The sequence below is a fragment of the Citrus clementina genome, unplaced genomic scaffold (assembly GCF_000493195.1).
Source record: "Citrus clementina cultivar Clemenules unplaced genomic scaffold, Citrus_clementina_v1.0 scaffold_4, whole genome shotgun sequence".
Classification (NCBI taxonomy): Eukaryota; Viridiplantae; Streptophyta; class Magnoliopsida; order Sapindales; family Rutaceae; genus Citrus; species Citrus x clementina.
In genome coordinates, this window is record NW_006262274.1 from 556,479 (window position 1) to 580,724 (window position 24,246).

The 24,246-nt window shown below is 34.5% G+C and overlaps 4 protein-coding genes across 6 annotated transcripts; all 4 read right to left on the reverse strand.

Annotated features, from left to right (window-relative positions):
- Positions 1–46: 46 nt before the first annotated feature.
- Positions 47–4,243, reverse strand: LOC18043430 (BTB/POZ and MATH domain-containing protein 3). 2 transcript variants are annotated; one of them, XM_006435551.2, is made up of 4 exons: positions 3,534–4,243; positions 2,588–2,936; positions 1,320–1,596; positions 47–595 (listed from the first exon to the last, which is right to left on the reverse strand). In XM_006435551.2, the coding sequence occupies exons 1-4, from the start codon at positions 3,902–3,904 to the stop codon at positions 378–380; spliced, it is 1,215 nt and encodes a 404-aa protein (XP_006435614.1). In that variant the 5' UTR covers positions 3,905–4,243; the 3' UTR covers positions 47–377. The 2 variants fall into 2 exon arrangements, with proteins under 2 accessions (XP_006435614.1, XP_006435615.1); XM_006435552.2 differs by having other exon boundaries at positions 513–595; positions 1,280–1,596.
- Positions 4,244–8,494: 4,251 nt separating this feature from the next.
- On the reverse strand, positions 8,495–10,460 carry LOC18043431 (stress protein DDR48). The gene is made up of 2 exons (XM_006435555.2): positions 8,970–10,460; positions 8,495–8,856 (listed from the first exon to the last, which is right to left on the reverse strand). The coding sequence occupies exons 1-2, from the start codon at positions 10,291–10,293 to the stop codon at positions 8,528–8,530; spliced, it is 1,653 nt and encodes a 550-aa protein (XP_006435618.1). The 5' UTR covers positions 10,294–10,460; the 3' UTR covers positions 8,495–8,527.
- A 2,418-nt stretch (positions 10,461–12,878) lies between these two features.
- On the reverse strand, positions 12,879–17,852 carry LOC18043432 (probable methyltransferase PMT11). The gene is made up of 9 exons (XM_006435556.2): positions 17,038–17,852; positions 16,551–16,700; positions 16,183–16,453; positions 15,643–15,753; positions 14,922–15,081; positions 14,303–14,560; positions 14,094–14,216; positions 13,704–13,781; positions 12,879–13,540 (listed from the first exon to the last, which is right to left on the reverse strand). The coding sequence occupies exons 1-9, from the start codon at positions 17,668–17,670 to the stop codon at positions 13,333–13,335; spliced, it is 1,992 nt and encodes a 663-aa protein (XP_006435619.1). The 5' UTR covers positions 17,671–17,852; the 3' UTR covers positions 12,879–13,332.
- Positions 17,853–18,044: 192 nt separating this feature from the next.
- LOC18043433 (protein HESO1) lies at positions 18,045–22,091 on the reverse strand. 2 transcript variants are annotated; one of them, XM_006435557.2, is made up of 9 exons: positions 21,878–22,091; positions 21,430–21,577; positions 20,797–20,961; positions 20,294–20,472; positions 20,116–20,211; positions 19,842–19,911; positions 19,280–19,410; positions 19,059–19,169; positions 18,045–18,944 (listed from the first exon to the last, which is right to left on the reverse strand). In XM_006435557.2, exons 2-9 carry the CDS (start codon positions 21,566–21,568, stop codon positions 18,498–18,500), a joined length of 1,338 nt encoding a protein of 445 aa, XP_006435620.1. In that variant the 5' UTR covers positions 21,569–21,577; positions 21,878–22,091; the 3' UTR covers positions 18,045–18,497. The 2 variants fall into 2 exon arrangements, with proteins under 2 accessions (XP_006435620.1, XP_024042561.1); XM_024186793.1 differs by having other exon boundaries at positions 21,430–21,587.
- Between the last annotated feature and the right edge of the window lie 2,155 nt (positions 22,092–24,246).

Consider the following 24,246-nt stretch of genomic DNA (forward strand, 5'->3'; position numbering starts at 1 on the left):
ATTCAAGTAAGGGAACTGCGAACATTCTCCACGGCGAAATATCAAATAAAACTAAACTGGCAAAGGCAAGGAAGAGTATCTATAAACTTGATGGCATCAAATATTTAAAAGACATTCGGGAACGAGAGTTGTTCAGTTTCACATTTACAAAAATGTATAGATGAGAGAGGGAGTGAGGGAAAGAGGGACAGCGGATAACTACTTTTATATGAAAGATCTAGGGACAGGCAACATAACTACTTTTATGTGAAAAACCTAAGGACAGGCAACACTATGAGCACTTCCTAATATTAACATGGAGAGTATAACTTGGGACTGTGTCAGCCAAACAACTCAAACCTTTTAAGCATTGTAGTATTTTGGAAGAGATAAAAGGTCTAAAACCGCCTTCGTACACGCCTGCCATTGGGATTTGCTGACTCTGCTGCTGCCCCATCTCCAGCTAGATCTAGTGCATATATACTGCTGCCACTTCTTTTCCTATTTGATGACAGACTTGAGGTATCATCACCTGAAGCCAATGTCTTCAGGAGCTCGGACAACAGTGATGGGCAGCTCTCCTCCAAGTGCTTGAACCCTTCTGACTGCATTATCACTGCCACACAAAGGAATGTCATAGTTTTGACAGCTGTTAATTGCACAATCAGAAATTTTGATACTTTTAGATGTTCACATAGATAGTACTTGGGCTGTGCTCTTCCTAGATTTCATGCTCTTTAACAAAAAAAAGGACAACAATCAACAAATGAATATGGAAAACTTGTTAAAATACAAAGTACTCCGCTTGGGCACTGTTTCTATTCTAAGCTATAAAACTAGAAAAATTCTAGTGGATTCAATTGAAGACCAATACTACTTACTCTATTGGAAACCATATTCCTTAAAGGGTATCTAATTCCAACCAGGGGCAGGAGATTAAGAGCTGAATATGAAAATCTAAACTCGCATGCCTGACCTTGTAATAACCTTTTAAGTCAAAATCTTCAATAGGAACACCTTCTATCCTCCCCTTTATAAAATCAGAAACTGTTTCTAGAACTGAAGGAAGGAATATGGAGGAGTGGGATATCTCAAAAGTGAGAGAGAGTGCTCTTATTTCAAGATCTAGGAAGCATGGTGCAAAACAGACAAATTATTTTCAGAAAAGATCTAAACAATCACATTAACTAAGAATTTAGAATCTTTGAGCATCTCTAGTGAATTATGTACACAGGGCAACAGGGGAAAGCATCAGGCAAACTTCAACAGACTAAACAATAAAAACAGAAGCAGGTATGACCTGAAATTTGTACAGCTCAATATCTACGAACAACACGCACCTCCCAAATTCGCCGGAGTTGCAGCAAACTTCAAGCAGATAGCCTTAAGCTGGGGACACTGATGTTGTTCTGCCAGTGCGAGTGTTGTGGCCACTGTCTCAGCATTTAGTTCTTCACATAATTTTGATTCACACAACAATTTCAATCGATCTACATTATAAAGATCAGCTGCAGCCAGTAGATGCTGTACCATGTTGGTTGTTGTGCACATTGATGTTGTGCCAGTAATTTCATATACATCAGGAAATTTATCGGTGTATATAAACAGGAGCATTGCCTGGAATAACAGAATGGCCCATTTAAGTTAAAAGTGTCTGCTCATGACATAAGCAAATTTGCCTAAATAAAAGCTTATAGTCAGATATTCACAGAACGATCACTACTGAATATGCAGATAAAGTGCCAAGTTATACACACCCATCTAAAAGTGAAAAAGAGTAGTATAGCCTATTTGGTTTAACCTCTTGCAATAAAAGTAACAGATCAAAGGGTTACAATTCAAAGGGGTATAAGTTTAGTTTGGGGTTGGGTGGGGTCTATGGTAACTTAGAAAAACAAGGGAGTTAACAGTTAAGCATTTATAGAAGTATGACTCTCAAACAATTGAGCTACAAAAATTACAGACTAAGAAGCATTTAAAAAGATTACAAGCAAATGAAGATACCACAAATATAAATTGTACATATAAGAACAAATCTACATCCGTGCCTTTATTGTTAGTTTTAGGATGCCTTGACCATACAATTGAGTGATCTACAGTTAACAGGTTCCCTCTCTAAGTCGGGAGTTTTTTTTTTTTCAAATGGTTTTTACTCATGATTCAAAATTTTACAAAGCCTAAATAGTGGTTATGCTGGAATATGAGAACTGCATGCATGAAAATAAATGCATATTGGAATCATAATCCCTCTTCAAACACCATCCCATTTGTTACTGTTGTCCAAGAATACACTATTTGCAGAAAAACTGCATTCCTTTCATAACATTCTCTTATTACTCGTAATTAAGAACCCTTCAAATTCACCACAGCATCTTGGTCACAAGCCAACACAAGTTATGGTAGATCGTTAAATTTTAAACACACGCACACGCACACACAGAAATAAATCTTTATTCTCTTGAGACACAATTGTAAATGATGGTTTTCTTTTTTCTCTCAAGGCACATAGAAATAAAGGTTTTCTTTAGTGCATATATACACATGCGTTTTTTTCAATCCTCTTCCATGTGCTGATGAATGCTGAGTAAGAAGAAAACAGAAGCATTACCTTGAAGATTGAGGGTTCAACATCCTTCACAACTACTTTATCCAAGTTACGATCTCCAACAAGCCCATAGAATTGGGCTCTGAAAACAGGAGAGCGAGCAGCAAGTATCAGTTTATGAGCTTTAAATGTTTCATCACCAACCTCAAAAACTATGTCACATCCAATTTCAGACTCTAGCAAATCCTTAAGACCCTGGCCCATGTCTGACGGTGGCACTGGTATGGAATACTGTTTTGGTCCCTCAAGGCGGTTTCTAACAACTCCAACAGTGCAGTTGATGAGAAGACAATCATCCTTAATATAATCAGAAGTCTCCAGAGATGTTCTTTTAAAGAAGCGCTTATAGCCCCTGAAATGCATTCAAGAAGCAAAATGAAGAAAACAGAATACAGAGACATAGATTTTGGTAAGCGTGCAAAAACACCAAACTTGATGATGAAACATCCGAACTGATACACATAAGCAATAAACTGTGTCACTGAATCTTAGCAGTTACTAGAACAGTAAAATTTTGGTAATGCATACCCTACTTAAACTGACACACTGAAGCATCTATAAGCTGTCGAGAAAGCAGACTTTTTCCGGTGCCTCTAGTCATGAAAAATCCATCCACAATGACAGATAAAGAAGAATTCAACAAAAATACACAGAAAATAGATAACGACTATGCAATCGCATAAAAGCTCAAAGCCACAGTTGCTTTCGCCACTGTTCATCAAAATTCATCCTACTTCTGCACAAATGCACTCCTCATACTACTACTCTGCTCTGCCTATAAAATTCCACTTCTACTGACATGAAGCAATCAAGAAAAGCCAAAACGAAAAAGAGACCCATCATCGGTAGTTGCAAAAACAACCAAACAAATAGACCAGATGCACCATAAACCACTAAAAATTCAAAATTTATTGTCATAAGAATAAAAAGAAGTTAATAAAAGAATTACCACATGCTTCCACGATACTTCAAGGTGTACGGGCCACTCTCTAACGCTCGATCAAAATGACTATGAACTTTATGCTTTCCTTTCCCACTTTGGTCAACCAAAGTTAACTCAAACAGCGCCCTCACGTCCGTTCCTTCACTCGCCAACGCAATAAACACCGAAACATACAAAGCCCCATCTTCCGGGTTCTTGCCGTCGGGGTAAAAGTAAATCGCCCAATCGTAACCGCCCACGGTAAAAACGTCGCTCGATAAGCACTTGCCAGGGCCCATTCCCTTCGCCAGGGAGTAACCTTTTACCGTGAACTGGTGGGACCCGTTCACCGTCTCGTTAATTGACTTCGACGTCGAATCTTTCTCCGAATTGCCCATGATTTCATTGAAATTCAAAAGGGCAGATCCGGGGTTTTACAAATCTGTGCCCTAATTCTTTGATTACGGAGATGGGGACACTCGCGATTCAAGGAGCTGAATTGAAGCCCGCGAAAAGAAAAATAAAATTTTCGTATGTGTAATATCGGACGGTTCTTAGGGCTAAATTTGGAATTGAATTTCTTGCGCGGTGGCGATGATGGCTGTGATCTTAACACAGAGCGAAGAGTAATGAAGAGAAGAGGGGTTTCGATCGAGTGTGGTCATGGACTCGATATTTATAGGTAAAACGGACGGTGTTTGGCAGTTGAGATACTACGCTCCCCCACACGATATTAATACAATTAACAAATCAATTTTACATATACATATACATATATATCGAGAGAGAGAGAGAGAGAGAGAGAGAGAGAACCAAATTTTTAGAATATTATCTTCTACACCCCTGAGTTCTTATGTATTGTATTTAAATTGCGATAAAACGAGTACCCTTAATCAAATAGGTCGCTGCCCTTAAACTTCTTGTTAATTGTAATTTGTAAGTAAGATTTGATTTATTTATGTATACTATTATACTCATAACTGATGATTCCATAGCTTAACATAAAGATTTTGTGGTAATTTGTTAGTAAGAATAAGTAGTATTACTTTATTTTTATTATTGAATACTTTTGGGAAGAGATCTTTTAGTATGTAAAATTCAATCTACATAAAACAAAAAGTAAAATGTAAAATCATAGATAAAGGGTCAAATTCATTCCATGGGGGCATTGACTTTCTTGAAACGTAATTAAACTTCAGTCTTTTTTATACACAAAAGTTTGTAATTAATTATTAGTTGAGATTGACAAGAGACTATTTTGGTTTGTTTATTTCTGAGCAATGTACATAACATAATTTTTTTTTTTTCCTGAGATATTCAGGATGATAAGATCAGTTTCAAAAGAAGAGTAATCACAAAATGCCTTGCACTCTTTTAAGTTTCAAGCTGTCTGTGTGATCTATAAAGGAGACAACTTTTTTAGGTGAGATTTTTTCCAGTGGCCATGCTCATCAACTGCTAGACAAATAAGTAATTCTTACCACAGCTCCTATATTCAAACAAATTAATTAATGCAGAAGCACCAATGGAGTCTCAAGAGAACAGTATTCATGTTGAATACACACATATATAATCATTCTCAAATGCAAGCGATCTTTTTTTTTAATGTAAACATGCTATTAAGTCATGCGACTTAATAAAATTATTTTTTGATGTATTATAATGCAGTGCGGTTTAATAATATTAATATTTGACTCTATTAAAAACTGTATAAAAAATATATACGAGGGCGTCCATTTGGATACACTAGAATATGTCTCTTTCTCATGGGTTGTAGACGTACCTTGGATTGGATAGTATTTAAGGCCGGATCTACATAATACAAGACCCTCAATAGAATCAGGGTGTTCAGTCTCAGATTTGGATTTATCAAGGTGGTATCCAGAAGCGTCATCCTCAGGTTTTGATTTGGAAACACAACCATTATCAACAGGTTTTGTTTTTCGTTTTGGGACTGTAAGCATAGCCTTCAGGATTAGCAATGACAAGAGAATCAAAGAAGCAATATTGAAACTGAAGCATGTGGTGATATATAGCCATTAATTACAAGAGAAACAAATAATTAAATAGATATGCATGTCATAAGCTGCCACCATATGCATGGATGATCCCTAATGTATAAGTAACTCGGCAGCGCTTATGATTGATTTTCAGGTGGGTGTAAAATGGGCGAACTTGAGTTATTGGGCTCTTATGAGGAAGGCTTTCATAGTTATGTGTGGCGACGTGACATCCAAAAATTTTAGACTTTGTTGTTGCTGATCAATAATTACAGACGAAGTAGATCATTCAACTCTAATATCCTTTTGCTCATCAGTAACCCTAGGTTGATTCATTAAGACTTCATTTAATTTTCAATTGATTTTCGTATTTAAAAAATGAGCCGATACATCCTGTCATTACTTCTATTTGTGTTAAATGTTTCAGTTTGATGGCGAAAAATTAATTTTATTTTTGTTATAAGGGATGGTGATTCGCATATCATTATTCAAAATAATAATAATAATAATAAAGCCAAAAAAGGACATCTATTCAGGGGACGGCATGTTTACCCCTCAAATCCCAATATGCCATGTATATATGCATAAAAAGCCATAAACCTATCACAAAGAGAATAAAAAACTCTGGAAATTTACATTCAAGAATCGAATTACTTTCGAATAATGAACTAAAAAAAAAAAATCCTGCTACTTAATTGCTCAGAAAATAATAAAAAAGCGTACAACTTTTGTGCTTGGTAATCTTTTTTATTTATTTTATTTATTTGACATTAATATATTATATGGAGCAAGAAATTACTAAAAGTTAATTTGTAGTAAGTAATCAAGATTTAAATAAATTACTCAAATTTATTTTGGCTTAAAATATATGACATAGAATTAGGGACATTTCCCCCTAATGATTTCCCCTTTTACCAGTTGCCCACTATTTTTTTTCACATCAAATTACAATGCGCCTCATGAAGTCCAGAAGTTAACAGAGTGCTCTTTATTAAAGTTTTTACATATCTACCCTTGATAATGATAATAAAACCTAACATGTCTGTCTGCAGCAATATTAGTCCATTAAACTAATATTGATTTCATTAGAATATTATAAAATATGAATAAAATTACAGAATCTAATATTGAGAGAAGTTGTTTATTTAATTATCTTAATAATTGACATTAGGAGTGAATATGACAATTAACATGGCTGCACCATTACATTGAAGTGACGAAAGGCATAATCGTTAGAAGAAAATAGTTTTTTAGTCCCTAAGATTTGCCTTTTATTACAAAATTAATCTTTTTATATTAAAAAATTCTACAAAACATCCCTGTTATAAGCCTGTTCCCTTAGAATATCTAGACTTCGGTTCGGGGTCTCCTCTAATCAAGAATTGAAGGGTTTTTGATACCAAATTAAGGTAACGTGGGCTAAGGTGGCATTTATTTTTTTATCTGAAATCTAAATAGACTTGAATTAGTCTGAATTCTGAATAGGTCTGAATGTCTGAATCTGAATAATATGTTTGTTTTTTCGTCTGAATCTCGGAAAATAATTATTAAGTTGTTTGTTTTTTTCAACTTAAAAAGCTAAAAATATGTACTTTTACATTTGTATCATTATTAAATTTGAATGTCAAATAAATAATATATTAAATACCACAATATTTTAACATTTATAAGTAAAACTATATTCAAGTGAATACATAATTATTTTGAAAGTTTAATATATAAAATACCATAAATTTCAAATTTTATCGTATATAATATAAGAAAGAAAAAACATGGATATTTTTATGTGGGGTAAATATCTATGGGTGAGTTTTGGGATAGACATAAAAAATAAATTATAAAACATGGATATTTTTGACATTAGCAAGTAATTGACTTAATTCAGATTTCTCCATTAAGTAAAAAGCCAAAAAAATTAGCTTATTTTATTAAGTCAAAATTATTTAAAAAGTCTCATTAAGTTATAAAAACAAACACCTCTAATTAACTTAATTAATTAAGTTAAGTCACTTTAAGTCATTAAGTTAAAAAACAAACGTCACCTAAGTTAATATTTCTTAATCGGGTAAAAGCTTGTTTAGTCCCTATATTATGAGGTTAGTGTCCATTTAGTCCCTGTATTTTTAAAAACACCTCAAAACGTCCCTGCTACTAAATATTGACACTTATGCCATTATTTTTTTTTATTTTTAACTTGCTTTTACAATATTACATTTTTACAATAATGTTTCTTTTTTGGATATTAATAAAAAATTAAATTATCAAATTAAACTCAAAAATAAAATAAAAACAAAAAAGGTATATATTAATTTTTGTGGAAGCTCACGTATGTCTAAAAAATTAATATCGTAAAAAATTACATTATCAATTTTTTTAGAAAAATTAATATTTTAACTCAAGAGTGTGTTCCACAAAAATTAATATTTTATTTTATTTTATTTTATTTTTTGGTGTTAAAGTGGTAATTTATTTTTTTCTTTTTAATAATGTCTAAAAAAATTATTATAATAGGGTTATTTTTTTTCTTTTTAATAATGTCTAAAAAATTATTATAATAGGGCAATATTATAAAAATAAGTTAAAAGGAACAAAAGATAATGGCAAAAGTGTCAATAATTTAATGGTAGGGATGGTTTGAGGTATTTTTAAAAATATAGGGACTAAACGAGCACTAACTTCAAAATATAGGGACTAAACGAGCTTTTACCCTTCTTAATCTTACCTAATTTAATCTTTTCCCATATTTATTTATAATACCAATCACGGATAAATTTTCTCAGCTCAAACGATAAGATTTCATATAGGAGAAAATTCTGCTTTTTGATAGAGTTATTATGCACTAAAGGACAAATAATGCCTCAACAACATATCAGTCATAACATAAAATGAACAAGATGACAACCAGACTCATGAGTTGCACAAGCACATGATGCAACTCCCTTTTTGTGAAACAAATAAAAATCAAAGAAAAATAGAACATAGGTTGTTTAATATGCTCAATAAAGAAGAGAATTAATTTAATTAGTAGCCAACAGGGGTTGATGAAGTGAAGAAGAAAGGCCTTGCTGAATAAAGTTTCATCTTCTTCTCATGCAGGATCTGGTAAGAAGTAAGGACAGCCCCAGAAATTCCCTTGTTAACATCTGAAGGAATTTTACAGGTTTCCAATGGAGACTTTTCCAAGAAAGCCTTGCACTCTTTAATCTTCAAGTTGTCTTGGAGATGTAATGGAGACATTAATGTAGCTAGGAAGTAACCTTTGGCATCAGTTGTGCCTCTGCAATTGAAGAAAGATTTTGATCCGTACCCATTTTCATCAACTGCTTCACACGTTACTCTTGCTACAGCCCCTGTACATGTGATCAAATAAATTAGTGCAAATGGAAAATAACGAGATGCCAGATATAATAGATTCACGATGCTTATGGGAAGAAAATTTGAAAAAAAAGGGAACCATGCGTACCTTGAATTGGAAAGTATTTGGAACCGGATTTACATAGAACAAGTCCTTGGATACCAATCGGCAGTAACTTTTCGGTATCTCCTGGAATGGTGTTGCTAAAGTCATTATTGTCGGGCTTCGATTTTTCGGCATCTGGCTTCGACCCATAGCTAGTATCTACTGACTTGGATTGCTCTTCGGACTTCTTCGATTTATCAACATTTGGCTTAGAGTTGTATTCATTATCCTCGGACATTGACTTGTCAGTGTCTGGTTTGGAGTCATAGCCATAATTCTCGGACTTGGGTTTATCTTCTACCTGTGGCTTAGAGTGGCGTTCATTCTCCTTGTTAGTCTCTGGTTTGGAGCCATGGCCATAATCAACTGGTTTGGATTTTTCTTCGTACTTGGATTTCTCAAAGTCTAGCTCAGAGACGTACTTATCCTGCTCAGGATTTGACTTTTCTGTGTCCGTTTTGGAGCCATAGTCATAATTCTCCGACTTGGGTTTCTCTTCTGGCTTATCCTCGGACTTTGACTTGTTAGTGTCTGGATTGGAGCCGTAAGGCCCGTAACCGTAATTCTCCGACTCGGGTTTATCTTCTGACTTCGATTTGTCAGTATCTGGCTTAGGGCTAGGGCTATATCCATTCTCCTCGGGCTTTGACTTGTTAACGACTGGTTTGGAGCCATAGTCATAATTCTCCGACGTAGGTTTCTCTTCTGGCTTCGATTTGTCAGCATCTGGCTTAGCGTCGTATTCATGATTATCCTCGGCCTTTGACTTGTCAGAGTCTGGTTTGGCTCCGTAATTGTGATTCTCCGACTTGGGTTTCTCGTCTGGCTTCGATTTGTCAGCATCCAGCCGAGGTCTATACTCATTACCCTTAGACTCTGACCCGCGATTGTCTGGTTTATAGCCATAGCCATTAACCTCTTGCTTGGATTTCTCTTCAGATTCGGATTCGTGAAGGTATGCTTCCACTTCGTCATATTCTTTTTCCTCATCTTCCTCCGGTATGGATCCATAATCATAATTCTCGGGCTTGGACTCATCTTTGGACTTCGATTTGTCAACATCTGGCTTAGTGTTGTATTCACCATTTTCAGGCTTTGACTTGTAATCCTCCGGTGTTAATCCAGAACCATATTCTCCTTTCTGGGATTCATCTTCTGATTTTGATTTGTCAGCATTTACCTGGAGGCTGTAAGTATGGTACTCAGACCCTGGCTTATTAACATCCTGCTTGGAGCTATAACTGTAATCATAATTAGCAGAAGCAAGGATTAGAAATGACAAGAGAATAAGCAAAGAGGTTGTGAAGAAGAAACGGCTAAGAGCCATGACGGAGTTATAACATAAGAGGAAAGGTGGAAGGATCTATATTGAGCGAATAGCTTGAGCTACCTCCATGGCCTTTTTATACGAATTAAAGGTTTATTCATTTTATTTCTCCATGAGCCTGAGCCATAACGTGAGAGGATGGAAGTACCTGGGTGGGCTGCACGATTTCAATCTCTGGCCGGCGGTGGCACTAAAGTGAACATTGAATGCTTGCCTTGATATCACGCTTCCCATCATCTTTAACGTGATACCCAACACTCCGGGTTTCTGTAGTATATTCAACTCACGATCATAAATTCATAATATCATCATCTGGACCCAAGATTTGTTTTAATATACAAGTTGACCTTCAACATTTAAAAATGCCCCTTTATCGCTCTCGTTCGCAAAAGGAAACTCATTATCGCTTAAAAAAAAAAAGAAAGTCTAAAAAGAGTAAGGCTGAGCTATTTGAATGTATTAATTTTCTTTTAATAATCACTTTTTTAATTAAAATAGTTATCAAATTATAACTTATTATTTTAATTAGAGTGAAAGATTGTTTAACCCTTATATTATCGAGTTAGTGTTTGTTCAGTTCTTGTACTTCAAAACATCTCTGCTCTTAAACTAGTAACATTTTTGCCATTATTTTTCGTTCATTTTGACTTATTTTTACAATATTATCCTCTTTCAATAACTTTTTTTATCATTAATAAAAAATAAATTACTAATTTAAGCCCCTAAAAATAAAATAAGAACAAAAAAAATGCATATTAATTTTTGTAGAAGCTCACATATGACCAAAAAATTAATATTGTAACTGGTAAGAAAGAATTAAATTACCAATTTTGTGGATATTAATAAAAAAATTGATATATTAACTTCTCAACATAGTTACCTATACAAATTAATATATATTCTTTTTGTTTCTATTTTATTTTTTTGGGATAAATTGATAATTTAATTTTTTTTCTTTTATTAATGTAAAAAAAATTATTGTAAGAGGGTCGTATTGCAAAAACAAGTCCAAACGTAATGGTAAGAGTGTCAATAATTTAATATAAGAGATGGTTTAAGGTACCTTTAAAAATATAAGGATTAACCATGCACTAACCTCAAAATATAGGGACTAAACAAGTTTTTATCTTTTAATTCATTAATTCTCAAACATCACAAAATTAATGTCAATTAACTAATTTATCTAAAATTACAAAATTAATATTAATCAACTAATTTCTCTTTTTACTATAATAATAGTCAATACCTAAACTAGTTTCTCTCATTCAATATTTCTTTTTTCATTCTTTCTCGCCTAATCAAATTTATCTTTTTTCTCACTCTTCACTATAACATTAACAATACTGACTTGTTATTATCATTTAGAGTTTGTGCTTTTGTGATTTATTTAAAAAAAATTAATAGATTAAAAGTGGAACAAAAACTTTTATATATATATATATATTTACATGATGGGTATTGATCCTTTCATTTTGTTTATATTACAATATGGTTCAATTTGTTAATTTTTGAACAATTTCTTTTGTTTACATAAATGTAATATTTACTTATATATCATGATAAATATTGATAAGGAAAGGAGATGAAGAGAGAGAGAGAGAGAGAGAGAGAGAACAAATGGTCAGTTTGGGATTGCAGTGGTTGATTAAATAAGCTATTTATTATGTACAGATGAAATAAGTTGTTAATTAAAAAAGTAATTTAATGTTCCGTAAATTGTGTTGTTGTGATTGTTGTGAGTTTGATAAGTAGAGTATGTGCATTTGGTAAATATTATTATGAAAGTATTATAAAAATATATATAAGTTTAAATTACTTTTTTATTTTTTAGAAAATGTTTAATAAATTATTCAAACATGCCTTTTTTTCTTTTAAAAACACATAAAATTACATAAAGTGAAAAAAAAGCTCAAGTAAATAAAATCCAATAAACTTCATAATTTGCTACATATAATATGATAAAAACTCATATTAATACATAATTCAAATAAAATGAAAAACAATATACATTGCATTCATATTATACTTGTTGTAATAATATTTCTCAAAATCTTTGGTTCTTGTGATTCATAGCCATCAATATTGTGACACTCTTATTGAGTGTCATTATCTTTTTTTATTCATCTATTAAAGATTGAATTAGGATTATTTTCCATGTCGTCAAAATTAAGATCACATTGTGCAGGCCTCACATAATTGTGCAATATTGCAATGTTGTCAAAATTATTAAAATATTAAGGTTAAAATAAAAACTTTAAAAAAGAATAGTGACTTATTTAATAAGTTGTTTATAAAAAATAATTTTCTACCTACTTTTAAAAGTTACAATTAAAATAAAGAAAATTATAAAATTAAGCAACTTTTAAAGAAAATGAAATAAACAACTTTTAAAAATTTACTATTTTTACCAAAAATTATGAAATAAGTAGATTATTAAATTTTAACCAAAAAAAAGCAATAAAAATTATATTTTTCCAATAAAAAATTTAATTAAAAAAATTTAATAAATAATTTAATAGGTTCCCCACCCGTCTAAAAATTATAAGAAAAACTTATACACGCCGTCCTACCAGTCAGCACATGTCTTTCCCAAAAATATTTGGGTCCAAGTGCCATTTTCCAAAAATATTTGTTCTGAGAGGGGGCCAAGAATTGAGCTTCAGGCGTAATTCTCGATCAATACAGGTGAGGAAAAAAAATATTACAAACATAACAATTTAAGAACCTTGCATCTACAAGCTTGGTGTTTTACAGCTAAATTACACGAACACTTGCCCAATCTCTCATTATATCAAAGTCTACACCTACCAAATAATTAGTAAACAAGACGTAATCTAAAATGGATCAGATGTCACTATATAAATACACAAATGAAACAATTCTCTCTTTTTTTCAATCTCTTCGTCTGTGCAATAAATTTTTGGTAGAGCATCTTCGCTCTCTTATCTTGGTATTGGAGAGACACGACTCCATGTTGTTAATTTTAATTTTACAGTCTCCCCAAAAACAGATGGAAGTCTGGAAGAGAATCCAATTGCTCTAAGCATGCAGAAGGCGCTTATCGGCCGTCAAGATCCGGTAACTTGCATGAGGTCCCTCGGCTGTCTCACGCAATGTCACATGCCAACCCATAGCTTTCCCAATCTCTTGAAGTTCATCCATGACATCAATTGAGTCACGAATATATACATGCCCATCAGGTCTGAGCATCCGGTCCATCTCAAGCATGATAGTAGACATATTACATCTGGTATGAAGAGATAAATCAGGTAAGAAAACCACCAAACTAAAACTAGAATCAAATTCCCGAATTACACCGAAACTTCTAGTAAGGAAATGCAACTCCTTATTAATCCATATAACGAAGAATGCACCATACTTAGGTAATTCTTAAATCAGGAGTGGTGTACCTTTTCCTCTCAACAGAGAAAAGGCCAGCTGCATGCAATAGATCATAGGTTCTTGGATACGTATCAAATGGTTCGCACCTGAAAAACATCATATAATTCATGTATACTGAAATTTGTTATTATCAAGGTCAACCACTGATAGCTTCACGATCTCAATCCAATTATATAAATGCATATGATGAAATAGCGTTGAAACAGATACAAGACATGCATTCCACCAAAAACCAGAAAAAACTCATCATGTCAAGAACTTGTCTTATGGAGGAGATGGCTGAGGTGAGGGTCCAAGCATTTTGAGAGAATACATGCCCACTGTAATGTATTGTCTAACTATCACACAATCTGATCAATTATAATCAGTTAGTTTCAAGGAAGAATCAAGAATATTACCAATCATGCATAACTCCTATTAGTCCGCGGTCGTAAATAACAGGCAAGGTATTGAACCCACTAACTGGAACCACATTCATAACCCAGCAATCAAATTTTTGCTCAATTAATGCTGCTGCAAATCTGCCAAAATAGAAAATAAACAATAAAATTTTGAACATTTCTAAGAAAATTTTTCTTTAGTGTCCAGAATGAGACAAAAATAGTACCCTCCAAAGCCAGCTCTCATGTCCAATACATTTCTCAACTTCATTTTCTTCCAATGTAAAGCACGAACATAGCTTTCTATTATCTCATTCCAGTACTTTGATTCAGCCTTGAAAAGTTCTTTCCTAGCAATAAAGGCATCAAGCTGTATGCTCTGAAGTCTATCAGGTGAAGTTCGCAAACGCTCAGGCCACAGGGAAACATTAGCTCCATATCCATTCTCAGGAAGCCTAGTGATGCATGCCTTCAGATCAACATACCTAAATAATCATGCAAAGAATTCTGTTAACAGATAACACGAAAGACCTCAAAACAAATATGAAAGCAAATTGATTGCAAAAACTGCTAAAGGACAACTCTTCAGCTAGATGCAGAAAAAGACCAGAATAACCTTTAGAAAATGTCCTAATGAAGGCCAACTTGGTGATACAGAAGAATTGTTTCTGAGATTTAGTTTATACAAATAAGGTTCAACACTAAACATAATATCCACTATCCATATTAAGTTTATTTCAGGTTGCCAGCTACCATGAAAGGAACATGAAGAAGTACAGGCATTCATTACAGGAGATGATTATCACACATCTTCACATTAACAAAAAAGTAGAATAGCATGTATACCAAACATTATCTGGATTGTCATCTGGGTCACATAATGGGGGTATGGTTCCAGCCTCGCGGTTTAGATAACAGCTGTTGTTAGTAGGCTTCTTCCATATTGCAATATATCCCTCCTTCTTCACAAGCTCCCAGCAAAGCCGAGTGGTTAGATCAAGCATCTCTGAAAATAATAAAAGAGAAAACACAATTAGGTACTCCAAACACCTGGATAATTGTCTATTACTGGTATTCATAGTATGGACAATTATGTGCTCAGGCCAACTAATGCAAAAGCTTCAGAGTTTGACCTTGGCAAAACTGATTATGGCAACAAAACATTAGTAAGGAAAAAGACACACGGCATATTCTTTTCTAATAAAAGATATTTAGCATAACACTTAGAAACATTACTCACACTCTTCCTAATCTCCAACTCCTCAAAAGTGCTCAACTTTGGAAACAAACTGCAGATTGTAGAAAGTGAAAAGTGACAGATGGTTGTTTAGTTTGGCTTGCCAATTTCTTGGCAGCCAGATTGGGCAAGAAAAATTTAGCGTCTGAGACTATGACCGACGCTTCATCTGAACAACTTATGAATTAAGGTGATTCCAGTCCCTTAAGAAAGCAAAGATTACAACAGTGAACATAAAACTTTTGGAGCTTGCAATACCCTATTGAGTTATTCATTCACCAGAACAGGCCAGCAATTTTAATACAAATTGAGATTTCAAATGGTGATAACCTTTCCAGTGTTCCTCTTGGGCTTCTTCATGTTTGTAAACTGGCTGTGCCGCCCAAGCAAAATATCCTCCTGCTCGAAGCATCCGATTGACCTCAAGAAGCAAAATCCCATCTTCACCACAAAGTAGAATCAGAAGATATGGCATAAGTACAAATATCACAGTAATAAAGTACAAATAACTTAGTTATACAATCTATAGAAGAAACATAATTTCATCATGCAAACAAACAAAACAAAAAATAAAAAGAAACAAATAACCTTCTCATGTGGGGTCAAAAAAATGAAGAACTTGACACAACAGAGACACTTTTACCGGTACATACCAAAGGTTAAATGTCGGGGGGCATTCTCTTAAGTTCTTAACAGAAAAACAAGATAAAACAACATTCTAAATCAACAGTTTCACCATGAATTCAATAGTTAAGCTGCCAGCAACCTTCACATGGCCCAATGGGAATTTTTATGCCAAAAGGAAAGCAGCGGTTCTAAGGTAATTAATGACTAGGGGAAAAAAAAAAAAGTTCATAAGGAAATGCATACCATCACGAGTCCAGTTGATTCTACATCTTGAACAATGTATCAAGTCAAAAGCTTGACTTGGATACGGTAATCGACGGGTTGCAAATGCTGCTACCATTGCAGGCACTCCACGCTCAAGAGCAAATTGAATTTGGTTCTCATGAACATCTTTTGGAGCTATGGACATAGTTATCACATTTCGTGGCAACAGATAGGCACCAAAACTTGCCACGCCACATCCGACGTCCATGACAACTCTGATATGATGACCCCAAGTAATATCAGGGACCATCTACAAATAAAAGATGAGAAAATGAAATTCAACAAGCAATATACTAAGCCAATCAGTAATTTTTCCTCAAGAAAAATGAAATTTCAAAGTTCAATACCTTAGCAATCTGATCCAAGTATTGATCTGCCCCATGTATAAACTGTGTACCACCTCCGGGAAACTTAAACTTATCCTTCTGTTTAGAAATCCAGTTTTGACCCCCCTTATCTTCAACTAGTCGCGAATGGGGAACATTGTTGTACCATACCTACAAAAAGTGGCATTCCAATTAAGCAACCTCCACGCAAACAGATTAGGTAATCAACAAACCAGATCTCAAATACCAATCACCAAATTTAGCTTTTGTATAAATATTCTTAAAATTTATCTGCAATCTGATATAAGTGCATATTTATCCATGCTTACAAGGGCTACCATATCCAGAAAATTCAAAACAATTTACTTGATATTTATATATCTAGAATCATACATTAAGGAAAATTTGAGAAGATGTTAAAGTAAAGCAGGCAGTTAAATTTCCCATTCTAATTGATCGATTATTAAGTAATTAATCACTAGAAAGTTTCGATTTTCAAATTTAATACCTCATTACGACTTCTGGGCCAGGGAATGGGCGTCTTATAACCTTTAGGTGCAGGGACTAAGCAATTCAATCCGGTACCGTTTAGAGGACAGTGTCGCTCAAATCTCTCCCCTTTGTCGGTCGACTTCAACTGCTTAATCGCCTCCACATTATCCAAACAAGGTATATACTCCCTCATACTCCCCGGACACATCTCATACCTTGTAATCTTAAAGCTCTTGGTCGCCTCCGTCCCGTTCCTGTCCCCATTCCACTCCGTTTCCACCAAATCCGGATCGTACTCTCCGATCTCAAAGTCATCGGACATCGTTCCGTCCTCATTCACAATCCCAAATCTCTCCGGCGGAGGAGGCGGAGGAAGAGGATCGACGGTAGCAGGAGAGGGAACTATATACGGTGAGGCTAGCGACTGGTTTTGCGAAATGAGAGAGGAAATGTCGAAGGATTTGTTGAGGTTGGCGGAGTGCGAAACGTAGCCGTTCTGTTGGGAGGTGCGTGATGAAGTGTAGGAGGAGAAGAAGAGGATCCGTTGGTTGCCATCGGACCAACGCTTTCCGAGGTAGAAGAACGTAAAGGAGACGAAGAGCAAAGCCGAGAGCTTGAAGAGATCCGTGTTCGAGAGCGGATTCTTCATTGTTCGTTCGATAGATCTCAGCAGAGATTGCACGGTGTTTCGCAATTACAATTACGATGGCCAAGCCATGTGATTGCGAGCTGTTCAAGGATCGTTAGCGTTGCCTTGGAGTGTGGTGTGGGTGAGTGAGGTTTTTGGCGGTGATTCCATGATCTTTCTTCATTCGTTGATCTATTGTTGAAAATAATAATGTAAGTAGTACATTTATTTATACTCACACACGTCTATAATAATAAAAAAAATCTGTATTAAAAGGATTTTATTATTGACGTGGATAAAAATAAACAACTTAATTGTTAAAATTGGCAAATGCTCAGTTATAATAAACCGTAATTTATTTCTCTCACAAAAATTATGCAAATCTTACCCCTGTATTATTATTCACGTAAGAGGAGTAAGTTGCAGTCAGCTGTAACTTAATTGGATCCGGTGAAATTTAATTTCCATTTTTGTTTTCAGTACAGAGAAATTACTCTTCTTCTTGCTGTGAGCAACAACACCATTTCATGTCAAAATACTGCGAAAACTCGTGAAAAGCCTTACATTTGTTAAGAGTTTATGGGCCATAATGCGAATGTTCACCGCTGCTGGACTTGCTAGAAACAAAACACACCAAGCTAGGTTTTCCAAGTACTTTACCCCTGCCAGAAAAAATTTCACTCGCGTGCTTACACGCACATACTAATTTCATATGTAACTTAAATTTCATGTCCAGAGCATACACTGCCCTTGTCTCAATAAACTTTCATCTCTCCCTGTGGATGTCAAATACAGGCGTTTAACAAGTGTTTATGCAGCAAAAACCGTCAGCAAAAGCCATCTATTTATCAGATTTCAGCCTCCAAATTTGCTGGACTTGGCTGTTGCGATCCATCGGATTTCGGCCTCCATATTCGCTGGACTTGGCCGTTATTCTGACGCACGGGTTGGCTTTGATGTTGTTGCACAGACTGTTGGGACATGGGTCGGTTGGGACGATTTTCTCTCCTTGCATTGTGAGATTGATGTTGAGCTTGCAACGGTGAATTCACTGACTTGTGACTCTGAGGGCGAGCTCTGCGGTGCCCATTGTTGTAGTTCGCGTACCTAACCGGTGATTCTCCAAAGAACTGTAATATGTATGGCCTGGCTAATGAGGAAAGGAGAGCATAACGAGTCTGATTCGTTGAGGTGAGCCTGAAGTGGGTCATCTCAAAGGCATTGGATATCTTTGCCAAATTTTTTTCACTTACAGCTCGAGCACTATTTTCTGGCTGCTCAAAAGGATCCTCAATCTAACCAACCATTAGAATCAGCAAATAACTAAATCAGTAAGAAGGGAGAGTTGTGATTATCGTTAAGGGAAGACAGAAGATAAGAAGCAATCGAAAAGGAAAGGGAGAGTTTACAAATAATGGGTGATTATTGGGCAGCCATCTCGTATTACTTCTGATGTGCTCCCATTGACCTGTGAAGGGGCAGATACCTAGCTCGGAAGACTTCAAACTCAACCCAGAAAACTGCAAAATCATAGAAACATTAAAGAATACAATAACATCCTCGACTCATCCAGTGAGCACTTAGCATTACCCGCAAAGATCAAAAGAAAGAACATGACAGGAATGAATACCTTTTCAAGAAAAGAAACAAAAAGATGGGCTAAGGAACTTCGATTGATTTTTCTGTATTTGTCAGAGCTAAACCTGGCTATGTTAAAGGCACATATTTCGGCAATTTGTCTCTCTACATTAGCCCTCACTCCTGCATGAAGAACATAGGAAGAATCATTCCTATTAGCAATGAATCCCTTGAAATAGTACATTCAGTATTTCACAATCATTTCTTCTTTTTTTTTAAATTTCAAATATATTCTCAGGATGGCTTTCATGCTGTGGTTGGATGCAAATATGCTAAAAAGGCCTGGAGACTATGCTTGTTTGCAAATGCTGTTTCTAACAAAATGTAGCTATTGTAACCATGAAATGTAATATGAAAATATGCATTTTAGCCTGAGCATATAGACATAAGTATTATAAACCTTAAATCATCATTTCCCCTTTTAGCAGATGAATCTTTAGTTCCTTAAACCTGAATAACCTTCTAAGGATTACTTTTGTAACCAACAAAGAGAGAAGTGATCGATCAGAAGCTTTAGCTTAGATTTCAAATAAGTACATAAAGACGGAACGTACCTTTAAGATCATCAACAAGATTTCCCGGATATATATCTTTTAGGGGAGGTAAAATGGCAGGTACACATGTCTGCCAGAGAAGGTAAAAAATAAAAAAGGAAAGAAAAGAAAGAAAATGGAAGTTCTGGTTATAACCAATCATGGTTCCTCCAGCAAAAAAAATCCACATAAAACATTTTACAAAGATGTATAGCATGGAAGAGCTTAAACAGAAAACCCCCTGGATTTAAAAATTCTTTCTATTGATATCAGACATAAAGATAGTAATCATCACCTGAAAATGGAAGAGAACGAGCAAGCTGAGAGAGTATGAGTTGAATGTCCCAGTCTTAGGATTATTGATGTCATGAGCTTTGGCCCATTCCTTGACCTACATAAGCAAGAAGGTATAGATGAGACAGAAGATCAGCGCCGCCCAATGCAGCAACTGTTGCTGCACCCTAAGAACGTACCAATAGAACCATATCACGAAAACGTCCATCTATCTGACTGATCCAAAACAAGAATTTTGATTTGATTTGACCACACAGGTTATCAATTGAAATATCACATGAGATGTTCTGGTGGATGGTCTCAAATTTTAAAATGGGAACTCTTGCATGAGCGACAAACTGCAACCTGCGGTATCCACCTGCAGCTCAGAGCTGTCAGTACACAATTAAGGAGGTATTCTTATAAGATAGAACTAAGCCATAAAGAGAAGCAACATAAAGCCACCCCTCTTCTCCACATGAAAGAATAAATGGAAAAATGATGCGAACACTGGTGTCACGCTCCTTGCTGCTAATGCAGTATTGCCTTTTTCAATTAAAAGATATTGTTTCATTAGCGACAAGACGGTGTTACATGCAATAAAAAGCATAAAAACGAGGAAAGTGCAAAAAAGTACATGGATGTACAGGATGGATTGTTCTTAAAATATGTGTGCAAGGGAGATAACAGAAAACAAAAAGACCTTTTTGCCTCAAAGCTCTCAGTAAATCTCCTAGTAAACTTTGTTTCAACTTCTTTCCAGTAGATGAGATGCACGAACCATTGGATAACTCAATGGAGATATCCAGGTCTCCCCAGCGTGAGAAGAGATTTGACACAAACGATCCAAATGGCTCCACAGTTGCACCTATTTGTACCAATTAAACACTGCATTTATAATGCTAATCATAGAAACTTCTAATAAAAATAAATAAATCATGTAAAAAGGAAGTACAATTTTATAATGACTCAACAAAGATGGGGGTAGAAAAAGAAAACCCACCCTTCTCTACCCTCCTAGGAAATAAATCAAGGCATATAGGGGCAGAAAATAGTGTAAAAGATTCATTTCGTTATAAAACCTACAGAACGTGTCCCAAAATCAACCTTGGTGGCAAAACTCCTTTGACTGAGGTAAATCACTGGAAATTCTATGGATTTATCAACAATCATAAGAACTGTAGCCCCATCACAGCTGAAAATAATTTGAACATCCACGATAAGAAATTTAAGTAATTCATACATAAAGGATTTTAGCTAAAAGAAATGCACCATAATATTCATATTCTCTGAACATTGTATAACAAATAAACGCAAACATGAAACACACAATTACCTCTCAAACTTTCCACAGATTCAACAACTTCTCTTAAATCACTGATGACTTTCATTCGTGTCTCCCAATCCTCCCGTAAAGGATTGAGCATGCCAAGTATATCCTTAAGAATGGGCTCCAACACATTATAAGAGCCCATTTTTATTCACTGAAAGAAGTTGGAGTAGGCAGTTAAACAAGTCAGAATTCAGAAACGAGAATTTCTGGTAAAGCTTGCTAATTCACAATTCTCAATTAAAATTTACAAAGACCCAGTTAAGATTAATCAAAACATCATACAAAAACCACAAACTCTACCGCTCAAAATCAAACAAAATGTGGAACTTCACGCAAACCCAAATCCCAAAATTACATTCAGAAGCAAACCCACAAAAGAAATAATCAAGAAAGAAACCAGATCAACCAAAAATAAATAAAATCATCCGAAATTGTAAATATTTAACGTTACCGGATGTAATAACACAATTGAAAGCCTTCACGAATCTCGAGCGCAGAAGGAGTGTAAAATCGAGTCAACGACAGTCTATAGTCGCATTGATTTGAGCACACGGTGTGTGAATGAAGACCAGAGAGAATGTGTGTTGGCGTACAAATTGGGCTTTTTGCTTAGCGGGAAGGGTTTTCCACTTTCGCTTTTAATATTTTTATTGTAGTTGTATTTTTGTGCGCGGACTGGACTGCTCGTTGCTCAAAATAAATACACCGTACAGGAAGCGGGAAAAAGCTAAAGCAAAGCATCATAAATTTGAGGGCTGAAGTTGAGAATTGATTTAATGCTGAACGTAACTCGCGCCTCTCACAGCAACAGTATCTAGTCTTATTAGTGATATTGTTATAGTGAGAGGGCCGTAAGTTACCCTCCCTTAATTTAATAGAAATTTTATACATTGTCGCATGCTAATATTATAATCCATATATATGTACAATTTATTTCAACTAATCTTGTTGTACAGCGTTATTTGATTATTTCACAATTAGAAACCATTCAAGGTTAGGCACGCTACAAATACTGTAAAGTAGTGCTATGTGTACAACATCAAGTATGGTGATTCAGATTAACAAAGAATACATAGTTTATGTCAAATTAATTAAACTTTAATGCTTTAAGGCCGGCATTATGTGAGATTTTGATTAATCTAAATGTTTTATATAGAACTAGATGATGTCCTTGAAAATTTACTTGGTTATTGTTGAATACCTATAAGATTGATTGATCCAATGCAAGAACCGCATGCTTGTTGATCAGCAAACTACTCCAGATTTTTTCCCAAAAAAAAAAAAAAAAACTAAAGATATCAAATAACAAATAATAATAATAATACTAAGATAAAAGTTCTTTGAGTAAGTTGTTTTTTTTTGTATGACTTATATTATGGTTATAAATGTTTATTTAATTTTATAATCAAAACTTTTGTTGTTATTTGGTTTTTTAAAGTAAAGTTTTTAAAATTAAAAAGACAAACTAAAGCGTAGCTAGGGTTAATTTCATTGGATAATGTGGTCTTTTTTTTTTAATTTGGGTTTTGGGGGGGGGGGGTTATTTAGCAATTGCCATTGGTGGATTGTTTAGAAACATGACAAGTGTACTCGTCTTTATCTTTTGCTTTAGTTTTTTGCCTACTTTTGATTAATATGAAAAACATGATCGATGCCTAAATAACTTTAAGATGAGAAATTAAAAAAAAATTGGTTTAATTAATTCCGGAAGAACCTCATTCAAATTCAGTCCCCTTACGGTTTTGGTATTCACGAGTGAATTGGAAGTCAGAAAATTAGAGTTCCAAAATTATGTGTCAAAATCTTTTTGAATTTGATAAGGAGAGCAAGTAAGGTTTTCTTTGGGAGTGAAGTACTGTAATTTTTAAGCCACAACTGTTGTGAAAAAAAAAATCTATAATTATAAAATAAAAGTTAATAATACGTAATAAATATAAATTTTAAAAAGAAATTTTGACAAAAATATAATAGATTTTCCATCGTATAACTGAAAAATCATATCAATATAACTTCTAAACTACAGTTGATAGTATTTATTAAACACTTTAATAATGTAGTTTAAAAGTTACAGCTAAAGGTGGACACGGGTCAGGTTGATAAACAACCCAACCCAACCCGCATATAGAACGGGTTGACAAAATTCAACCCGACCCAACCTATTATATATCTCAACCCAACCTAACTCGCAGTTCTGCGGGTTGGGTCGATTAAGTTAGACTTTTGAAAAAACTCATTTTTATAGTGTAATTTAATATTGAGCAAAAATAAATAAATTAATAAAAAAATAAAAAAATACAATATTAAAATTCTTACAACAAATCCACATTTTAAAGTTTAACAATCAAATTATTAGTACATAATTAATGAAATAAACAAGTTCATAAATTTAAAATCTTATTTAATACAAAACACTACATATATATATATATATGGGTTGACTGGTTGGGTTGAAAAATTTAACAACTCAATCCAATCCGTATGTTTTATCAATTCAACCTAAACCGTAAAAAATCATATGGGTTGGGTCGGTTTCACGGGTTGAACGAGTTGGCTCCCACCCCTAATTACAATTATCCAACTTCAATGTCAAACACATTCTAAATTAGTAAAAGCTCCTACTTGTGGTCATTTCTCAGGATAGAGGAATACGACCCATTTGTATTGGAAAAGTAAATGCAGCACGAGAAAATTTGAAAACTAATTGCATCGTGAAATGATATTCGTTGAAAATATGACAGGAGCAGCATAGACAAGATTGCAATTTGGGGTGGGCTGCAATTTAATTGGGCTTAAGATTTATACAACACAGAAGAGACTGCG